This window comes from Fopius arisanus, unplaced genomic scaffold, assembly GCF_000806365.1.
Source record: "Fopius arisanus strain USDA-PBARC FA_bdor unplaced genomic scaffold, ASM80636v1 scaffold00037, whole genome shotgun sequence".
In the NCBI taxonomy this organism is placed as follows: Eukaryota; Metazoa; Arthropoda; class Insecta; order Hymenoptera; family Braconidae; genus Fopius; species Fopius arisanus.
Window position 1 is genome coordinate 39,975 of NW_011887776.1, and position 21,830 is coordinate 61,804.

Consider the following 21,830-nt stretch of genomic DNA (forward strand, 5'->3'; position numbering starts at 1 on the left):
TTTTTCTTCTCAGCAACTGTCATTGAGAGGCGCCAAGAGGATCCAAAAATCTGAGAGATCGTTTCGCGCTATTAAACGACATGCGTACTCTAAAAACCCCACGTGCTCATCATTCGTTCTGGGAATATCTGTGTTTCACTAATACAATTTACCATCTGAGAAATATCGTTGTAATGCATGAGATATATATCTTAGCCGTTTAATCTTGAAAATGCGAATGCACGGTATAAAAGACGCGACATTCCCACGTTCCTTGTGTACAGATTTCGATAAGAGTTTCATGTGTTTATTCAAAATTGCAAAACCAACATGGTCCATCAACATTTGACGACATTTGACGACATTTGACGACATTTGACAACACTTGACGACAAGAGAAGAAAGGGAAAGTGTTCCTTTCCTCCCTATCATAATGTTTCCCCCAAAAAAAAGAAATGCAACTGAATAAGAATAATATCAGGCAACGAGAGAAAGGATTTGGTATCACGATTATTTTTATTTCATCATTAAAATACACATATCAATAATAATAAAAAAAATTACGATATCTCCTAAATAAATATCTAACTACGAAAAAGCTGTTGATAGATTCTCATATTCCTTAAACGATTATTATGCACAAAAAGTGATGTCTAACTCATAGCGATTGACGCCTTTCTCATTTATATTTTTAAATTAATTTGAAGTTCATTCGGTGAATTTTAATTAACTTCTAACCGACCTGGATGAAGATCTGTTTATCGGAGAACCTCGACTACAATAGAGATTGCACTTAACGCACTTCTTTCATTTCCGTTCATATTTTGTCACTGAATCTCTAAGAGTATATGCATGCGTCTCCTGTTGGTTTTACTGGACAGTGCTTTGGAATGGCGTAAAAGGGGATCTGTCATGGAATGATGTCATGGTGTCTAATGGCGCTTGGAGAAAAATCTCATTTTTAATCATATATTTTCAATCACGTTTCTCACTCAGCCCCACAAACACACACGTACCGACAGTTTATTTATACGTATCAATTTTTTCTCCTCCGCCATTAGTTTTTTTTTTTTTCGTATTATCACTAGACTAATTTTAATCACTGTAATTGAAAATTCATTACATTGTATTTGGCTATCTCTTCAAGTTTAGAATCTATGGAGTTTGAACTCGTGTTGATTTTATTGGTGTTCAGTGATAGTTCGTCCAGGATTCGATACCCGGTACATAACGATGGGCAGTGTATTGTACGTAAGGATTGCTCACATGGGTGTGGCTCATTTGAGTGTGATGAGAGTGATGAGGGCCGGATATGTATTGAACTGGTGGTAATGGCGGCTGCAGCTCGTGATATCGGATCATATCGTGTGATCGATCCTCCCACGATAGCTCGGAGAGGGTTGATTCGCTGCAGTGTCTCTTACTGGATCTCTCCACATCCTCTTCGTATCTGAATCAACACAAAAAAAAAACGAAAATTATCCTTTTAATTATTATTAAAAGAGTGATAAGACAATAAAATTGGGAATTCTCATGGTAAATGATTAGAATATTGATATTCCAAAGACATTAAATTCAATTGAAAAGGGTAAACGTGCTAAATGTAGATCTTACCGAGTGACTGATCCCCACGATGGCGAAGAATTATTCGAATTCATGTTTTGATACTGATGAACAGATAACGTATGACAGGGAAGATACTGATCCAACTCACTGCTTTCTACCTCACACTCTTGAAGATTCAATGGAATATTAAGATTAACACCACCAAGTGCCCCCAGACTGCTCATTGGTCCATCCTCCACTTGGATTTGCTCACTGCCCTCGATATATCTATTAAAATCGACACTGCCGTGGTGCTGAGAAGAGTCAGACACCGAAGATGCTGATAAATCCTGATGGTACATGATGTTCTGCTGATGCTGGTGCGCCTGAAACGCCAAATTATTGATCAATGGAATGGAAAATTGGACCACACGTGACGTGCGTGATTGACGTTGCAGATTCGAGTGGGATCTGTTTAATGCCTCACCTGATTAAAAATGTGGTGCCCTCGAGGCGTTGTTGGTGGTGTAGGAGGCGACAAGCCCTGATTCGGCGTCGTGGGAGGCGAAGAACTTACTCGACTCTGAGGTGATGCAGGTCCTTGGTTACCACGCGGACTCAGATCTTCTTGTTTAAGAGAATTTGAAACATTGAAGGCCACGTTACTCTGATTCCGCACTGGTGGATTTTCAAGTCCAGATGATGCTCCATTCTGCTTCCTGCGTCGTGGCTGATACTTGTAATCCGGGTGTTCGCGTTTGTGAATCACGCGAAGTCTGTCAGCCTCTTCGATGAAGGGTTTTTTGTCGTCATCCGATAATTTTCTGCGGATAACAACATCATGGACTTTTATTTATACACCATCTTTACAACAAACGAGTAATTATTAGGGAAGAAACGTATGTGCAAATTGTTCTCAAATTGCTGAATTTCCGGGTCCCCACCCCATTCGTCCTTTTACTTTTTACAATTTTTTACAAATCATTATTATTCATCTTCGAGTTTGAATAATTGAAGAGGTAACAGTTTTTTTTTTACATCAATGAAAAAATATTATTTGGATAATTGTTGGGGATTCATGATCGTTCACAGGGCTTGAGTGAAAATGGAAGATGGTGGGATGTGATAAATAATTTTTCAATTTAAACACGTAATCAGTCTTCAATACCCTCGAGTAGTGCGTGAAACAGAGATCAACGAGAGGGTTACACGTCTGGTTAATGTAAGGGCACCCAGAACCCACAGTGTCTACTTGAAGCCGCAAAGAGTGACGTGGTTCACTTGCACTCTATGTCTTTTACGCCGTGTTTATGTTCCCACTGGCCCCCTACTTGCCACTATCCGATAAGCTTTTCCGGTTTTATCAAGGGGAGAGAGGTGAAAAAAAAAAAAATTATGGAAGAGGCATGCCATCGTCATTCTCACTGGCCCTCGTCTGTTCGCATTTTATCAATTGAATAAGTTGAATTTTATTAGCACTTCATTATTTTTGTTTACTATTTGTTGTGACAAGTTGGTGTTTTCTCTTTCAATCGGGTTTATTTACTTTTGACCAACAGGTGATTGAACTATCTAGTGAGGTATTATCGAGGGGTACTAGGTCTATGGAGTGAAATAAAAATTCTTTTTATTTGAAATTGAAGAGGCCGAAGGGAACTCAAAAAAGCGAGACCATCTGGTCAATGGACTTTGAGTTGAGATTTTTTTGCTTCTTGTTACTTGTGAGAGACCTTCGATAGCAGCCACATTTCTTTCCACGCCAGATGATCCATGTCGCGGGGGTCAACTAATTTTGATCATCTGTAGCTACAAAACTATTTGTGGATATCAGATGGGACTAGTTGATGTTGAAGTTCACAGATATTTATCAGCAATTTCAGGGAATATTCGTTGGAATTATTCGCATAGATTTGCGAGGAGGGCTGGCACTACCTGTTGCTTTGGAATATTTTCTGCTGGTGATTTTTCGGTCGATGCGTTGGCGGTGAGATGAGGGGGTCGTAGCAACCACTGGAAAAATTCACCTGACAGGGACAAGGAGCTTATTGTGGTATCCTTGTGGGTCTTATCAATGTGACAACTCGTAACGGCAGCTGCGAGCACGCGCCAAGAGTGAACCGATGATATATTTGTTTCTTCATGGCAAACAAAGAATAGTATCAACGAGAGACATATCACTTTGGGGCGCAAGATTCAGGGAAAGCGTCATAAAAATGAATAAAAATAGGATAAATCTTCCAATCAATCATCAAACACAAAAAAAAAATTACCAAAAGTTGCGGATTAAGTTGTAAAAAAAACTGGAAAATTAAAACTATTTCAATCAATCGAGGCAAGAGGCAAGAGGCAAGAGGAAAAATTCGAGAGGAGAAATGCATTTACTTTTCTTTTCATAAATTAAATTTTATATTCAGCGAGATGCTCATCGAATTCACTAAAATATCTTTCGTGTTTGACTCGGAGGCGCTAATTGGCGCTTAGGCGCATTTCGAGAGGTGTTAAATTATTACACAGGAGCCAACCCGAGATATTTTCTCTTATTTCACGTTTCGACTTGATATCTCCGGTTTTTGGAGTTGGAAATTATTGAGATCTCTTCGTGAGCCCTAATGACAATTGTGGTTTGCAACCTATTTCACTATTATATTTATTATATATTTTTACTCGGTGTAATCGTGCCATATCGATCTGGACAATCGATCAGATCAAGAGAATCGATCGATCGGATCATGAAATGATGCACAGCGGGTTATCCTGTCGGCGGGACGTATGATGTCCCATGAGACTTCTCGTTAGTCTCTTCCCTCTTCACATGACCGGAGAATGAAATCATCGGGTTTTCAGCCCCATGCTCCCAACAATCTTCAATCCTTAGTATTCATTCATTCGTTTCTCTATTAAAATCATTTTTTCAATGTCTCGGTGCTTTTATCTGCCATTCAATTAAATTTCGATAGTCATGAAGAAAATTTTTAAAAAGCAGGTCTGCAAAATGGAGATGAGAGGAATGGTGTTTACAAATGGTTGGATTTTCAGAGTTTTTGCTGGGCCGAATGGTGAAGATGGGAGGTCTGCAATTGCGCGTAAGACGATTCGAGAGAAGATGGTTTCTGAACTTTGCGCTTGAGAGGCCTCATCCAGCCATCCGACTCTTTTTCAGTACTGCGTGTGCAATCGTCAGATTCATCTGATTCGAATAAGTGGAAGGGGCTCTGATCGAAGACACGTGCAATCATGATATCATTAGCCTTTATATTCCACTGATCTTGAAGTGTTTGATAAGGATTTCGGTAGTTTGAGGAGAATAATACATTTGGATTGAACTCACCTCCACAATGTTCCCAGGGTTTTTGACAATTCTGCGTTGTGCAGTTGAGGATATTGATCAGCTAACTTTCTTCTTGCTGCTTGTGCCCAAACCATGAAGGCATTCATTGGTCTCTTTACGTGAGCTGTTCTTTTGTCTGTACCTCTGCAAGAAAATCATTAACTTCAATTATTCAATTGATTCAATAATTTACCCACGAAAATTTTACAAACGCTAAACACAGTCGGTGCCTGTTGAGTTGGCGCCATTTTTACGCTACCTAACCGGAAAATTAAATGGCAATCAGGTGAGTATTTAAATTCCTTCATGAAATTCCACATCATTTTTCGGGCATGACCGTGTTTTATTTATGTAATTGCTGATTTTCTAATAATTTTATTTGTTTTAACATGGAAAAATCCATCATTTTTACAAAATTCGAACCGCCTACCATGAATAGCCTAGAAAAAAAATCTCCAGCTTTTTTTATTCTATTTTTTGAGAAGCAAAGAGGGTGACTCGCTTTAAATCATGACTGGATAACGGTGGATCGGGTTTTGAGTGGAGGGGGCTAAAATAATATCAGGCTCTTTTCTTTCTGAGAAGATGACTTCTTAAAAAGTTCAAAGTGTATCCACTCAAAATCACGTAATCCTATTGTTCTCCCGTCGAGGGAAATCATCAGTAGAGACTAAAATTGAGACTTGTGAAATCAATAGAGTTAGAAATGAAAATTAAATACTGGATATCTACAGCATATTGTTAGATCGATGATTATTTGTGTAGAATGTGACAGAGAAAGTAATGGAAGAAGTAGTTACACCAAACAAATGCAACTTAGATTTTTTGGCTGATCTGGGAGTGTTAAATCCATTGGTAAACGATGGTGCCGCTGATAATTAGCGAGGGCTCACTAACGAGGTCCTTCACGCGGCTCTGACGACGCGTCTCTCACTATCTCCTCACCTCTCCTCTTATCCAAATATGCACAAAAAAACATTTCAACTATTTTTCTACTATTCACCGTCACACCACATATCAACAGTCCACTGGAGAATTTTGAGTACAGCGTTATCAGTTGATGGGAGCGAACGATTGCCGAGGATTTTTTACATTCCCATGGACATCAGTGTTTTATAACGATTTTATCAGTGATACGGTAATCTGGAAAAGGGGGTTGAGTGTACCCTTTACTTTGGCTTTATGATAACCTTCGGCCGGAGGGTTGAATGAGGTTGATAAGAGCCTCACATCGATGCATCCAGCTTTGATTTCATGAGTTTGATGGTATTTAAATGAAGATTAATTCCTCGAAATCCTCGAGTTTTATCTAACAGATAATTCTTAGTGCTTATAAAATTGAATTTAATGAGCAATTAGAAAATTAATTTCTATGGTTAAAAGATTAATTCTGTCTTTATGCGACTTCTTTGATAAATTTGGAAGTTTAGTTGAACTGTCTTTGTGTTGCGGGTGAGAATTGATGTGTGATTGTTTTTGGAGGATAATGAATAATAGTGCCACGCCTTTTATCAACCACTTTGCAGCAACTTCCACGCGCAACGAAACTCAACGACGATCGGGTATTAATTAGCTAATTGGCGTTAATTGGTAACCGAGGACATTTTTCCACGGGCGTTTCCCAGGCCAGGGAAACGAGTGCGTCATAATTGAGTTAGCGATGCGCACATTTATACATCTGTGTTATTTTTTTCTTCTTAATATTTTTTTTTTCCTTTTTTCAACACCAACTTCCTACTCCACGCACTTCAACAGGTTTCGCACCTTTCAATTCAGGAATGCACAAATTATGGGTGTTGTCCATAGGAGATGAAATAAAAAATGGACAATATAGAAAAGACTCAATAAATTAGAAGACGCGTATGAGTGTTCAATTTCACTTTTTGTCTTTCGGCGAGTGAAGTGAAGTGAACTGGACGAAAGGATCTGCATATATTTTATATATTGGTGTGAACGATTTCTCCGTCCTCGTCCCTCTGATTGGTACTTTATAACGGTAATTGGGTGAATTTTTTTCGTAATTTATTATGGAATACGTACTTGGTAGCAACGGGAACTAATGTCCAGTTATAGCCCTGAAGAACTTTAGCCACGGCAGCGCTGATTCCCTCGCCACCAGCCGCATCAATATTGGCTGGTGAATTACCGCTGCTTCCACCATTTTTCATTGTGATATTGTTGTTGTTATTATTAACACCAGTGTCATTAATACCCGAGGCGATCAATCCTGAGGACTCTCCCATAATGACATTCATCTTCTTCTCAAAATTTCACGATTCAATTACGCTCCAAACTTCGTAACACGGATTTTATAAAATCAGTGGAATTATTCTAACCACTTATTGTCATTGCACTTGAGGGAACTGAGACTGAGTTTTCCCCCCAAGTGTCTTTGTCTCTGACTATCTGTATAATAAATGAGCAACAAATCTTATCTCCTCTCTTCTTCACTGGGAAAATTTACAAGCGAGTCTATTAATGCACTTGGACAGGAGCGCACAGAATTATTGAAAAAAAAAAAACGTCTAAGCACTGAACACACTGATTTTTCACTGAATCAACAGGTGATTATGTTAAGAAACGAAATCCACTAGTTTTCACGGAGTTTAGCTTTAGATAATCACTCCAGAAGGTGAAAAATTCAATGCTAATGGGTCATTTTTTAGATGTAATTATCGATAAGCGGAGGGGAATTACTGAGGGTAATTGATTGCCAACTGAAATGTCAAAATACCCATGGAGGAGTGTTTGGACAAAGTGGTTGGTGTCGGAGCACGATCGGAGCTGGAGTGAGGTGGCTGGATTGCCTCGGGGCAGTTTCCACCACGCGTTCTCAGTTTTTCGAGTAGATGTAGGGAGGCGGAGCATATACCGAGCAACAAGTGTCGTTTAGTATATGCTATAATATACCATGAAGGAACACATGGAAACCGAAACCATCAATACATGGCTCTTTCCACCACCATTACATGTTTAAATACCAGAGAATTTTTCCCACTTTTCCACACTTTGGAAAATTAATTTCAGCCATTTTTTATATTCAAAGAAATCTATCGACAGGAGGAGAATAAATTTTTTTTTCCAAGAAAAAATAAAAACAAATAAAAAATTTTGAAAAGAATGGCCAAAGCAAAACAACCGTGCAACAATCCAAGCCACCGGGGTAATAAAAACCTTTTTTTTTTGTTTATACTTGGCAAATGAAATATTTATTATAAATTAAAAGGTCTGAAGTTAATGTCTGAAATGATTAATGTTTCAAATATTAATGAGGTCGGTGATTTGGGAGTTACGAATAAGAAATTCACCGACTCTGGTTCATGTCTATCTTCGTACCATCCTCAACCCCCTCTTCTCGTTAGTTACCCCCTCCACTGGGCAATTTTACAGCATGCATATGTGACCATTTATATATGCTGTTGGAAATATATACGTGAGAGTAATCGTCTACATCAGGCTCATGGGTTCCCATGGATACGATGTCCTCCAGTAGGATGACCAATCGGAGTTGTTTAATGTTACCTCCCACTCGGGAATTACCGACGAGTTTTGCGCGCGTTTACCACCCGTTCTCCCACCTACGCCTCGCACCGCCATTGGCGGGTAGTCTTTCTTGTGCCCGGTTGTACCACTCTCTTCTCAGCTCGCCAAATCCCCGACTTCGTCACTCGAAAAAATCCCAAGTCAATTCCCCTCACGAAATCGTACATTTTTGCACACGGTGGGTAAAGTAACATTTTACGCTCCGCGTGCGCAAAATCTACTCCCGGTGCGGGAAAGTGATTTTGCGGAGAAGACGGCGGCGATTACAATCACATGAGGTTGATAACACTTTGTGATTTCCCTCACGAAAAAGTAGGTTTTACCACACGAGTGAAGAAATGGCTGCTTTCAGTACAAGGTCGGAAAAAAAATGCGCGAAGCGTGCAAATAAGCATCTCATCAATTTGTCAGACTCAATTGTTATTGTTTGTCCCTTTATATAGTCAATTGGAAGGATTTGAAGGCGGGAAGTCAGATTTTGCCGACTGTTTTTTTTATTCTAAATTTTTCGTGAACTACAAATACTGAAAATTCTCACGTATCTTTGATTTATACCACTCTTCCCCGTGAGTCTTTTTATGTACATTTATGTATTCTTTACCAACATTCTCAAGGACCCACCTTACTTGTCCCACTTCCTCAATAAAACCGAATCTTTTCAATCGCAAAAAACGGTCCTCAAAAATCGAGTCTTCCCAAGATTCACGTGTCGTAGTCACCGTAATGTGTCATATTTTGAAAATCACCTTTCTGAAAAAAACGACGACTGATGAGTTTCTTTTTTTTTCGGACTTAACTCTGTGCCGCTTAGAATCTCCCATCTGGCAAGATTTGTGTTGAGCTGTCTCAATTTTTTCCTCGATTTTACGGCCACGACTCGAACTTTTTTTTATTATTCTTCTATTTGACTTCAACATAAAAAAAAAAGAATTTCGACTATATTAATATAAAGTTCACCAAAAAGATGCGATAAATATTTGATGAATGTTAATGTCTTTTGATGCATTGTTAAAGAGTGATAAATTAATTGGTAATTTAGCGCTGCTGATTAGTGAATTATAATGAGATTAGTTGCTACTACTTTGTTGTGAATTTCCATGTTATTGAGATGGAAGAGGTGGAATAAATTAAATGTTAGATAGCGAGGGTATAAAAGAGCACGCGTCACGACGTCTGTGGCCAATGACGATGCAGAATTTGTCTGAGGCCTTTTGGCTCTCTTGGGGGTCCGACTTGCGGGGTCCACCTCCCGTGGGGCTTACATGTGTCGGTTGCCCCTGGCTAGCCTTTCAAGTACCCGACCAACTTCGTGTGGAATTGCCCTAATCATTATGTATTTTCTCTTTATTTTATTGTACTTTCATCTTCGAAAGTCTTAGAGCAACTTCTCTATCTCATACACAAGAACTACATAAACCGCCTTTTCTAAAACGTACAGACAAATTTATAACTAATAACGTGAGAGTGATATCGTTCTGAGAAAAAATCCTGGAAATTTTTTTGAGAATATATTTTTTGTTGTATTTATATAAATATCAGAATGGTACAAATTACTATAATGCACGCTGATTTAATATGCAGAGATTTTTTATTCAATTTGAAAATGTTGCATACGGATAAATGATGAATTGTATTCAAATGTGAGTGTGAGGTAAATTTCATTTTTGTTGCAAAATTCAATTGAAGGGGAAGAAACGCGCATACTGCTGCCACGTGCGTCAATGTTTACTGGGTAAAGAGTAAAATCCTGCCTTCGAAATCAATATTATTGTTCAACTGTATGCGTATGGCTAAATTTGAAACTATCGAAGAGTTCGGCTTCTCGATTTTGAGGAAGAAATCCAATATTCAAGGTTCCAATCCCAGAAGAGAAACAATTTTTATTTCTTGTTTGTTCTGTGAGGATTAAAAATTTTCAAGTTGCTCAGCAGTCTCTTTGATCTAGTGTACGACAAAAGTCGCTACACGGCATTGACCGTGGTTTATATATGCACATCTATGGTGCACTGTCTCTGCTAGTTCGCTCATTCATTAAATTTGTTGTATAATTAGGCGCTACAGTGTTGAAACGTTGAGACGTGTGGAGACATGCGAGCTTCGCTCAGTCAATAGAGCTTCGTTCTTCGTCAACGAATCGTATCGAATACCGTAGAATTCCTGAAATTGTAGTATGATTTACGCTCGGAGCCCTTTTTTCAGACCATTTTTTACGTATTGATGCAGATACCAAAATAGCTTCATTATTGAATCGACAGATTTTTTTTTTCAAATCCAAAGATATCCGGGCGAATTAATTCCCAAGTCGGGGAAATTAAATCGAGATCGGTGTCAAATCTTGAAAGTTTAATTAATTATATTCTTTCATCTAGTACACAAAAAAATAATATGTAAGTTGAGGCGAAATTACTGCGAAATGTTTAATCCATCGAATTCATGTGTATACGATAATCTATTAATTAATTAAAAAATTCTTTAACAAACGTGTAATTCCCCGGGTAATTTCAATATACCTTGAGCATGTGAACTTATTCTTGGTTTGCAACTATTTCTGCAACTTTCGAAAAATGGATTGATTAAAAATTTCCGGCAATACCTCTCAGGAGCAATTTTTCTCCGAGGTATGGTTTATTGGGATTTTTATAAAAATGAATTTGGAATTAGCACCGGTGCTGATGAATTTAAAGGTGAGAACTCAAGTCCCTGGATTTTTGGGAGTAGCATCCACGGGAATAAGGGGCACCTAAAATAAATGGGAACGTGGGCGCAAATACAACGGGACAAGTTTCTACCCCAAATGCAATAGTACAAGTGATAAATTGGTATTAGTGATGTAAAAATGCGTAGAATGGACCCATGAACGTTTGCGGTGAGGAGAACTTTACCCCCACCTCATTGGCAAAGAGACAAGAGAGAGGTGGCGGGTTTACAGAAACGCCTCCATCATCTCTACCATCTCACGTCCACTGCAACGAGTGGTCCATCTACTGCCATTCCCTCGTGCATCCATATCTTATTTTATTTTTCATCCACAAATGTTGTTGGGGGGTTGGGACAATCGTCCAAATACAACGACTCTCACCGTACCAATTTACTCAGTACGTCGCGTGACTCCCCGAATTCACCATCCCCAGGTGTAAAGTATTTCATTCTATTATTTTTTCATCACCCACTGACGTAAAAAGTTCTCTTCAATTGATTATTATCCAGCATTATGTTATGGATATTGAAATGTTGGTATTGAAAAGCCGAAATGATTAATCAAGTGTCTAGTATCTGATGCATTGGGCTCATCTCAAATCATCTCAAAAGTGAATTATCCGCGGATAGGAATGAACTTGATCCCCATGAGGGTACACAATATTCGTCCTATTTTTTTAATCCGAAGTGATTTCAATGAATTGAACAATGGATGCTTATGAAGGTAGTGCTGCATCTCCCATGGATAGTAAACCAGGACCATCAAGTCATTGTGAAGTTAATCCATTAGATGATGCTGTAGGAAAACTTCTTCAAGGTAAATCTTCAATAATTATTCCACTCTTTTCCCGACTCTTTGATAATTAACTTAAATTTAATTGATGCTGCATTCTCTCTTCACGTTCTCGCGAAGATACCTTCATCTGTCTACTAATATATTTATTGTCGTTTAGTTAACGTTTTAATTGGTGCTGAAAGGCCACGTCGTCAGCCATCGCTCTTCCCGTACTGTTTCGGATTTATCCCTATGATTAGCAGGGATGCTTCTTGAAAGTGTGCAGCATTTTGTATGTCAGATGTATATCCCGTGTGGGAGAAAAGAGTTTCACCGAAAGACAAGGGAAACGAGAGAGGGAAGTATATCGCAAGTTGCAAAGATTTTCGTGGCAGGTGCTCCGAGTCAAGCGAAACCGTTCTACGACACTAATTATGTGGTGTACCCGAATTAAATCTGACACATCTTGTCGTGGACGGCAATACGCGAGACGACATAATTTATAGATGCTAGCTGTTCAAGTGGGGAGCACGAAAATTTGTGAAATCATTATTCGACTGTCAATTTTAATGATACCGGTGATTATGAAAATTTATGACAAATTTGTATGATTTTTTATTTATTATTTATTTTTTCAGTTATGTAATTTATTTCAAAATTTTTGTATCAATTCCAAATACCTAATTGGCTCATATTCAGGGTTTAGTTCAATGAATTGTTTAATTCGTGAGATCATTCATCAGGATAAGTTGATAAAATATAATAAATCACTCAATTTATCGCAAGTGGCGGAGTTTAAGGGGTGTCTGTCCATTCACTGGTTCATGGGCTTGACGGGAAAAAAGTTAATACACTGAGAACTGACGACAGGTTGTCACTGATTAGCAAACAAATGGTCAAGTACAAACATACACTCATCCATCGTTTTGAGCAAACTATCTGCGTTACTTACTCCCGTTCTATGTGAACAAGAAGCCCGTATATTTAAGGACAGTTCCGTCTTTATAGCTTTAATTTGATATTGACTGATTTAGCCGTTATTTAGCCACTAAAATGAGCCCAAATTTTGTAATTTTCTTTTTCATCGCGCTTTTTGCTTCTGCCCCCTTTTTTTATTTATTTTTCGCTCCCCTTCGGATCATTGTAATCCGGAGAAATTTATTCCTAGACGTTCGAATAACTTCTCCGCAATTCGTCGTAGAGGGGAAAAGGACCTTCAGCAATGAGAAAAAATAAAATGCCGACTTAAGAAGCCGCACATTCGGAGCGTGTCACCACGATAATTAGCTACTACTTCCCTAAAAAAAAGTCCTTCCGTGGGTTGACACTCCACCACGTGTGTCTTAACCAAAAACCTACTAATGATTGTAATTTCAATGTGGCAATTAGTCTTGCACTCACACTCTGAAGACAAGACTCGCCTATTTGTCCGGTCCCCTTGTTTCTTTCTCGAAAAATCTTCAACTTTCAGTTCCGTATTCGCATAAATGTATGACACTCATCATCTACTCGTTTCTCTACTGGTCGCATCGCTCAATAATGAATGAATGCTCCCTTTTTCCTAAAAAATATAAAAAGAAAAAGAACCGATTGAAATATAGAATTCTCATGGGCTTGACATCACGTGCCACGTGTGGAAAAGTTTATATTTTCCATAATGTATTGAAAAATATCTTTAATTGGTATTTACATATTTTTTAATGATATTTTTCTATGCGGGTTATTTGTTTATGAGTGAGGATTATGTCTGGTTCACTCCGAAAAAAGAATTACTGTAAAAAGGAAAAAAATTTTTTGCGAAAATCGTATCAAGCAATTACTTTTTACAATTTCCAGTGTATCTATCGAAGGTATCGAAAAACTTTCCAAACAAAAAGTGGTACTGCATTGATATACTGTATCTTTTGTTTAAATAAAATTTTCGCAAAGTCATTACTTATGAAGATATGAGTAATTAAACAGTCTGCGCCTCGAAACAGTGAGTGGCGCAGCCGCTGGCGAGTTTCACCGTGACATTGCTAAAATTTGACAAAACATAAAAATTCTAGTGTATAAGTGTACAGACATTTTTCCACGTTTGTCATAGCTTGAGAGTGGAGGCTTCATAAACGATTGTAATTGTAAAGGATAATTAAACAGTATATTTTTGGCAATTGTAATCGATAGGTTCGTAATCGAGACATTCACAGATGATACCGTGGGAGGTTCGTTATTCCGTGAAAAATTACGGGATGAGCTGGAAATTTTTAAAGTTCCCCGTAATTATTGCGTGGTAATACAGACAAATTATTCTTTCATCAAATTTGCGATTCACAATTCGATTCGTACAACAGTTTCAGATTCGTAGAGTCATAAAAATTTTATTTTCACTAAAAGATGATAAAGGCACTCCTATATACATTTACCAACTGTGTACAAGTCTCACGAGAGGATGCAGGTGTCTATTTATCGTGGTGGTATTTTCCATCCTTGCTTCCGGTAAATACCGACAGCCTCGTGCGTAAAGAATGAGATAACAGGAGAGAGCTGAGATAGAGAGAGAAAATTAAACATTGCATATTTCGGGTGAAGAGATTGTATTTTAAAAATTCGTTTTTTTTCAATCTCTCTGTTAAGGATACAATTGGACGCTACTTCCGATTACTTCTAGAGGTGGAGGACGTAGAAGTACTCATGTAAAAAGGCCCATGAATGCTTTTATGGTGTGGGCACAGGCGGCGAGACGAAGATTAGCAGATCAGTATCCACAGCTCCATAATGCGGAGTTATCCAAGACTTTGGGAAAACTTTGGAGGTAATTTCATGGGAAATAATGACTTTATCAATTTTACACACGTTAAAACTGGATGGAGATGACAAATCTGTGGAAGTCCGCACGGAAAAGCTACACCTTTGTTGAATTTCGGTCTCAAGATAATTGCAGCTTCCCAATTATATTCCAGACTCTTCAATTTTCTTTACTTTTCTTTACTGCTTAAGAATAAACTTTAGTTTTAATTTTAATTAAAATTTAATTAGACATGCGAAATTATCATTTCAATCAATGGCATTTCAGGGAATAGATTTATTCGTAAGAAATGAAGGATAGCTGGAATTCTTAATTAAAAAAAAAAATTGGTACTTATAGAATTTTAACTGATGGAGAAAAACAACCCTTCATAGAGGAAGCTGAGAGATTGAGAAATGCACATAAGAAACAACACCCTCATTACAAGGTATTCAATTCTACGATAATTTATTGGATCTGGCAATCGTATTAAGAAGTTTAATAATTTTTTATTGACCTTTAATTTTGATCGTAATTAAGTAAATAAATTTAATTTTGGTTTTGTTCTTACCAGTATCAACCACGTAGAAGAAAGCCTAAGATTGAGGATCAGATGACGATACTGGCGCACAGGAGTAGTCTTCAGGCTACAGTGTCCCTAGATTCTCCTGGTTCTTCTGACTGCAGTTATAGCAGACTTTATCCAGAGATCAGCACCAAAAGCTATGAGCGTTCTGTCCCCTATCCAGACCACTCAAAGCCTTACGAACTTCCAAAATCATACGTAGATACAATAAAATGTTCTGATCACCAGAATCGGACTTACGAAACTCTACCCAAGTATGATCTACCACCGAAAAATTATTCTGACCCCAAATGTCACGAGGTTCAGAATGTCAAGTACTGCGAGACTGGTGCTAGGTATCCAGAGCTACAGATGAAGGCATACGATACTCTGCCCAAGTATTCAGAGGCCAAGGGATATCAGGAGAGTTTGAAATATTCAGAGATGCCTGCTACCACAAAATCATACGCATGTGTACATGGCCAATATTTTCCCGCTCCAGAGCCCTATTCAGTTCATGAAGATAATGACTATCAAAGTCAGAGTGTTACGGCTCATTCATTTTATCCGTACATCTCCGCTTCAATGACGCAACCACCTTATTACATGGGCCCTCGATAATGACGTATCACAGTAAATATTATAGTGTGCATTAATTCATTATCTCATTCTTTCTAAATAATACAAAGGTAAATCATGGAATTTCTTCTGAACAATTGTGTTTGCTAATTTCCAACGGAATTATTCCACACGGAAATTTTACCGACAACATTAAAGGATATCCCAGTGCATTCCTCAAGCGATGAACATTTTTTTTTTCCAAGGGTCTATTACTTTGATTGATTTCTTCAATTAATAATGAGAGATAATTGGAAATACAAAATTGATAACACAGTCCTGATTTCGCCGTGAATTTTTTGAAACTCCGGGATTTGAAATGGCAAATGGAAAATTTACGATTTGGACTTGTTTAATTACTATTTCAAAATCTTTGGGTTTTAATAAAAATATGCAGAAAATGCAACGGAGGAAATTATTCTCGGGTAAATGCATGACGTTTTTGAGTCATACCACCAAATTCAGGGAAATACCTTTATGTTATTAGAATGCGTCGAATGGTGTATTCATCCATCAGCTTTTATCATCTGAGTTTATATTTTTATTTATGCAATGTCGATTCTACCAAGAAAATATTACTATTACTCAAAAGCATCCTATGATTTTTGATTAAAGATTGTTCAATCCTAAAAAATTTTCATCAATATTCTGTCTCATCCTTAGTGTCAAAACCTGTACCAAATAAATTGGGTTTTGAATTTCATCTATTATGATGCAAATTCAATGAATAGTCAATTTGGAGGAGTAAAAATAAAATGGTTGAATCATGCATGACTCATCACTCATCTTTTGGGGCAGAGTAATCAGAAAATTCTCAAAATAATTACCATCCCTTATAAACGGTACGTAATTATATTAAGATTGAAGAAATAATTAGAAGACGGATAAATTATAAGTTGGCTTTATATATTTCATATCTAACGTAACGTTATTCTTTAAAAGAATATAATCACTGATTGAGAATATGGACATTTGCTCATCCTTCTAAAAAAATAGCAATTTGAATTAGAAAATCCCGAACTACTGCATAAAATTAAAATTTCCGTAGAGTTCTACTCAGAGAAAATTAATTCAATTAATGTCAAATTAATGATTATAAAACAAATCGGACTAGGAATAGCTCCAAGAATTCGGCTACTACATATACACTTATATACAGATTATTTCGGAGAACCATACAATATTAATATCGCAGAAAATACTTAACGTGTTGCTATGAAAACAATTATACATCAGATCTCTTCGGAGGTAGATGATTTTACATAAATATCTGCAGTAAATAGAATATGTGCCATTTTCCGGGAGAAATAATTATCATTACAATGATTTTTTATCCCAACATATGTGAAATTCAAGGTTCTCTATTTATGACAGCCGCAAGTTCCTTGATTTGTTCTCTATTAGCATGCATGAACGCCTTGGACGTCCATATCATGTCAGCAAGTATTTCGTCATTTTTTTCATCCATGCAGACTTCACTGGAGAGCTGAGGATTGAATCTAAAGTATGGGACTCCAGTCATAGATGCCCATGTCCTAGCACGATCGACTACTCTGCCATCACTACAGGTGGCTTGATCCACCAGAAGAGTTCCAAGAGCAGAGATACCCATACCAAGTTTTACAGTATCCCATAGACTCTCTGGACGAAAGACATCAATATCCTTCAATGGAGAAACTGGCACAGCTCCAGTACCAATTGAAACTACTAATGATAATGGAGTCATTTCATCTCCACACCCTACAGCGTTCAACGCCAAGTTATACTCGTGAATTTCAGTCATAGCATCAAGGGTCGGATTATTAGCTATTAATCCACCATCTAAAAATCTTCCAAACGCTCTGAAGTATGAGGGAGCTGCTCCAGTGGCTCTTGCTGCTTTCCAGAGGAGTTGTTCTTCAGGCGGTAAGGTATCTTGAAATTTTGAGCTTTGGGGAACACTAAGCAGTGTGCTTGGAGATACGTAATTTCTGAATAAATGGAGATCGACTGGTTTTCTATCAGCAAGAACTCCCGTTATCATAAGCTTTGGATGTTTGATTTCTGACATTGTTGTATGAGCACCTAAACAGTCCTTGAGAATTTTTTCAAGGCTATCACTACTGTAGGGTCGAGATCCGACGAAGGCATCTTGTTTAATACGAAAATAAAGAGCCTGACACTCTCTGAGACTTTTTCCAGAGGCAATTCCCAATGCTAGAATGCCTCCAGTCGATGTTCCAGCTATCCAGTCGAAACAATTTATCACAGGTTTATTTAGAATTTGTTCAATCTCTATCAGAACTTGAACAAGAACAAGACCTCTAATTCCTCCACCATCGAGACATAATAACCTGCCACCTTTTAATTTTTTAGGCTTGTTGAAGGCCATTTGTTCCATGCTGGAAACATATAACATCTGATCTAATATTGTCCTTGGGACTGAAGTTGGAGGCTCGGGTGGTGCAACGCCATTATAATTTTCATCAAACTTACAGCCAAGTGTGCAATCTTTCATATCTGCTCCGCATCTATCAGCTCCAACTGCGTGCAATGCATATAAAATCTTCTCTCCCTCACTATTTTTTATGTCGACGAGATGTCGAGGCGTCTCACCCTTGAAATTCTTACAATTCAAATCTACTCCAAAGCCTAGCAACATCTGGACAATTGTTAAGGTGCCACCTTTTGCCACTGCGATGTGCAAGGGAGAGTTGCCGTCGTTGTCCACTATGTTCACCGATGCCATGTGACTCAGTAAAGCAACGACACACTCCAATCGCTTTCTTATAACCATAATGTGAAGAGCAGTTTTTCCATCGAAATTCAGGGCGTCAATGTCGCAGTTCATCTCAATTAAGGCATTAACGACTTCTCTACTTGAAGACCAATGTAGAGGTGTTCCTCCGGATTTCATGTCTTCAGCAATTAGAGAATTGGGTTTGCTGTTGAGGAGATCGCCAACGTAGCTTGGACAATTCCTGGTGCTCTCCAATGCTGATATATTGACATCAGCACCGATCATCAAAAGAGCTTTAACACAGTCAGGTTTGTCACTTTGGCAAGCCACGTGGAGCGGCGTTTGTCCAGCACTGTTTCTGCTGTTCAGAATATTTGGAAAATCGCATCCAAGTGCAAATATTATCTCTTTAGTTGAAGAAGCTGCATAATGGTAAACTGTATTAGCATTCCAGTCGAGATGTTCTCTAGATCCCTGTGCGTTGAGAAGTTGTTGAACCATTTGGAGATTATTCGTCTGGATTGCCACTTGAAGGGGAGAAATTCCTGATGATGACGCAGGACTGTTGAGATCTTTATTCACAACTGCATGTTGGAAGGTGTCGTACAAGGCCAGATAAGCAGCTAAATGAGCGAGTGTCCAATCTGGATGGTTTGACAGGGCGTCGCAAACCTTTTGAATTCTGGGTACAGTGCATAATTCCTTGCAAATGTGCACAAGTGGGGGTATGTGATCTTTGTATACTATAAACCTCATTTGTGCCACTTCAAAATTATCAGCACGAAAGAGACTGTAAGCTTGATGTAATGTTTCATCACAGGGACGATGAAGGATGATCTCATACTTATCGGTGCATTTATCCCCACCAGGACCGTACAGCACGATTCCATCTTCACGACAATCTATCGGACGATTTCCATATTTATCTGTTCTTACCTCTAAAACTACATTCGGCGGGGTATCCCCAAACATCATTTTTCCGAAGACATTATTCGCGATGTCTCCCAACCACGTCATCTGAAATTTTTTTAAAATTTAGTTGATCATTTTCTTCTCGATAAGTATCATTGTTATGCAAGTGTTATGCTTGATCATTGATTTTTTTATTCAACCTTTGACATTGAATGGGAGTATATAAAGGATTGATGGTTATTAGACATTTAAGTGAAGGTTGGATAATAAAAACAATGTTGACAGTTTGATTTCTTAACTTTAATTGTTTTGGCTACCTTACTTCAGATTTATTAGAAGATTTTTAAGGTGTCCCACTGATATTTTTCGGGCGAAGTGCGAAGATTTCGTTTGCAGTTTATACAGCACAAAGTGTAGTGGAAAAATCGCTAACCTCCAAGTGCAAGACGTTTTTTGAGTTTTCCTGGTTTGTAATGATAAAGTACATTAGGGTATTAGAGTTCCTGTTATCTTCAACAGATGCCATGTAAATTCATTTATCAAGGTTTTCACCAAAGAGCATTGACTAAAGTAGAGACTCAGTTCTGGGGGTTGGAGTGACCCCTGAGGCATCGTAGTACTCACCCCAAGAGAGGGAGGGCGCCACAGGCATTGAATACCAATTTCGTAACGCAGAAAATAACATTCACCCAGTGGATAGATCCCTATGACAGCGGGAATGCTATAAAAATTATCTTAATGCTTGAAAATGTTAATTGTATTATACTTTCGCAGGAAAAAAGAAGAATTTATTGCGGCGTAAATATTTGGAATTTACCTTATCAACTTACAATAATAACAGTCGATAAGTACAAATTCTGTTTGAATTATTTAAAATATTATTTATTTTAAAATTTCGTCTCAATGTATTCGATAAATCCACTGTACTTGCACCGCGCAATTTCTTCCAGGAAGATGAAGTCATTTGCTTAAAGCCATTGGAATAATTTGTCACTTGACATAATGGCGTGCATTAATTACGTTAGTTGAACCCATGAACTATTCGTCTATTTTAATATTCAGTCTCTTTATGATTATTAAGACAGTTGTCTGGATTCGACCACTTGTCTCGTCTGGGTACATTTGCCAAATCGTGGGAACAAAACTTCAACCATTCTGCAGTGATAATTTTCTGCTCGTCTAATTCATAGAATTATCTCTAATTCATAGAACGAACCCAGTCCTACGTCTAACTTATACAATTATACGCAACACTTGCACCAATAAAGAGACGTACAGTTGTGAAGAGTAATGTGACGGATTAGAGGGAGTTTAAAGGTGTTATGATCTGTAATTATGATTATTAAGAATGAGTGGTAAAGCCGTCAGTTATAAATAACTAAAATGTGGATTTTATTCTGCTGTTGTGAATAGATCTGTCTGCATTTTTTTCCCAGCAGATTTATTAACATGATATCTGTAAATGTCATAACGATGAACAATTTGATTGGCAGCACAAGTGCATGTAATTTTTGCGCAATTTTTAATCTAGTGAAATGGAAATGTTCATTGAATTCCATTTTTACTGTGTGCAACATCAATTCCCTCGACATTTGTAGATAAATTTAAATAATTCCACGAAATTTTCAAGTTAAATAAATAGTTACATGAATTCATTGTACCGTTAGTTTTTGAATGATAAATGGTGGAAAAATTATAATTAAGGGAGAGATGAGAATTGCTTCCGTTCAAAGGTGAGGAAATAATATCGAACAGTCTGAAATTTCAGCTTTATCCAATTCTCACGTCATCAAAAGAGACCCTTTTGAACGCGGTGCCTTTGAAACCTACGTATATTAGCTTTTCGATTTGCATAGACCCTCAAAGTGATGAATCTAAAGAAACCCAAGCGGGTTTAATCCCTCCCTTTCATTTCTCCTTTCCCTTTCTTTAAAATCCGTGTTTTCAAAATCATTCCAGATTTTTCCCTACGATAATCAATTTCCTGAATTAAATACATCGAGAAAACACTATATTTAAAATACGAGTTTGAAAACGTAAATTACCAGATAAAACCCCGTAAATTATACCCAGACATGTCGTAAATTACGATTCCTTGAGGTTTGATCCTGAGGATTTCCTTTTTAATCAATATGAGAATGTAAAATCATGGAGTTGATGATCCGCAATTTTTTTTCAAGGGATTTAGATTGTTTCTGATTCAGAATACTTGTTCGTGATGAGCAACGGGTGGTAGAGGACTCTCTCGGAACGCCCTGGGCGACCGTTTGATACCATCACGTTATGACTCTCGCACGTTAGGTGTGAAGGAATGAAAAGGGACTGAAGTGGTGTGGAAAAATAGTTTTATAATGGGAGGGATCTGTCCAGTTAAGAAACGAC

The 21,830-nt window shown here is 37.8% G+C and overlaps 3 protein-coding genes across 8 annotated transcripts; 1 reads left to right on the forward strand and 2 right to left on the reverse strand.

Annotated features, from left to right (window-relative positions):
- Window positions 1-507: 507 nt before the first annotated feature.
- LOC105266210 (transcription factor Sox-10) lies at window positions 508-7,623 on the reverse strand. The gene is made up of 5 exons (XM_011304172.1): window positions 6,893-7,623; window positions 4,853-4,996; window positions 2,012-2,348; window positions 1,594-1,910; window positions 508-1,429 (listed from the first exon to the last, which is right to left on the reverse strand). Exons 1-5 carry the CDS (start codon window positions 7,105-7,107, stop codon window positions 1,171-1,173), a joined length of 1,272 nt encoding a protein of 423 aa, XP_011302474.1. The 5' UTR covers window positions 7,108-7,623; the 3' UTR covers window positions 508-1,170.
- LOC105266209 (transcription factor Sox-17-alpha-B) lies at window positions 5,064-16,135 on the forward strand. 5 transcript variants are annotated; one of them, XM_011304170.1, is made up of 4 exons: window positions 5,064-5,138; window positions 14,484-14,661; window positions 14,995-15,082; window positions 15,209-16,135. In XM_011304170.1, the coding sequence occupies exons 2-4, from the start codon at window positions 14,555-14,557 to the stop codon at window positions 15,818-15,820; spliced, it is 807 nt and encodes a 268-aa protein (XP_011302472.1). In that variant the 5' UTR covers window positions 5,064-5,138; window positions 14,484-14,554; the 3' UTR covers window positions 15,821-16,135. The 5 variants fall into 5 exon arrangements, with proteins under 5 accessions (XP_011302472.1, XP_011302468.1, XP_011302470.1 ...); XM_011304166.1 differs by lacking the exon at window positions 5,064-5,138 and adding an exon at window positions 11,471-11,909; XM_011304168.1 differs by lacking the exon at window positions 5,064-5,138 and adding an exon at window positions 12,327-12,445.
- A 49-nt stretch (window positions 16,136-16,184) lies between these two features.
- On the reverse strand, window positions 16,185-19,957 carry iPLA2-VIA (calcium-independent phospholipase A2 VIA). 2 transcript variants are annotated; one of them, XM_011304174.1, is made up of 2 exons: window positions 19,766-19,957; window positions 16,185-19,553 (listed from the first exon to the last, which is right to left on the reverse strand). In XM_011304174.1, exon 2 carries the CDS (start codon window positions 19,551-19,553, stop codon window positions 17,169-17,171), a length of 2,385 nt encoding a protein of 794 aa, XP_011302476.1. In that variant the 5' UTR covers window positions 19,766-19,957; the 3' UTR covers window positions 16,185-17,168. The 2 variants fall into 2 exon arrangements, with proteins under 2 accessions (XP_011302476.1, XP_011302475.1); XM_011304173.1 differs by having other exon boundaries at window positions 19,771-19,956.
- Window positions 19,958-21,830: the final 1,873 nt, after the last annotated feature.

Coding starts and splice junctions, on each gene's coding strand:
- LOC105266210 (XM_011304172.1), bottom strand. CDS start 7,107: ATGAATGTCATTATGGGAGAGTCCTCAGGATTGATCGCCTCGGGTATT. Junction 4,997..6,892: donor TTAGTTCCCGTTGCTACCAA/GTACGTATTCCA, acceptor ATTTTCTTGCAG/AGGTACAGACAAAAGAACAG. Junction 2,349..4,852: donor ACCCTGGGAACATTGTGGAG/GTGAGTTCAATC, acceptor TGTTATCCGCAG/AAAATTATCGGATGACGACA.
- LOC105266209 (XM_011304166.1), top strand. CDS start 11,801: ATGGATGCTTATGAAGGTAGTGCTGCATCTCCCATGGATAGTAAACCA. Junction 14,662..14,994: donor ACTTTGGGAAAACTTTGGAG/GTAATTTCATGG, acceptor TGGTACTTATAG/AATTTTAACTGATGGAGAAA. Junction 15,083..15,208: donor AACAACACCCTCATTACAAG/GTATTCAATTCT, acceptor TGTTCTTACCAG/TATCAACCACGTAGAAGAAA.
- iPLA2-VIA (XM_011304174.1), bottom strand. CDS start 19,553: ATGACGTGGTTGGGAGACATCGCGAATAATGTCTTCGGAAAAATGATG.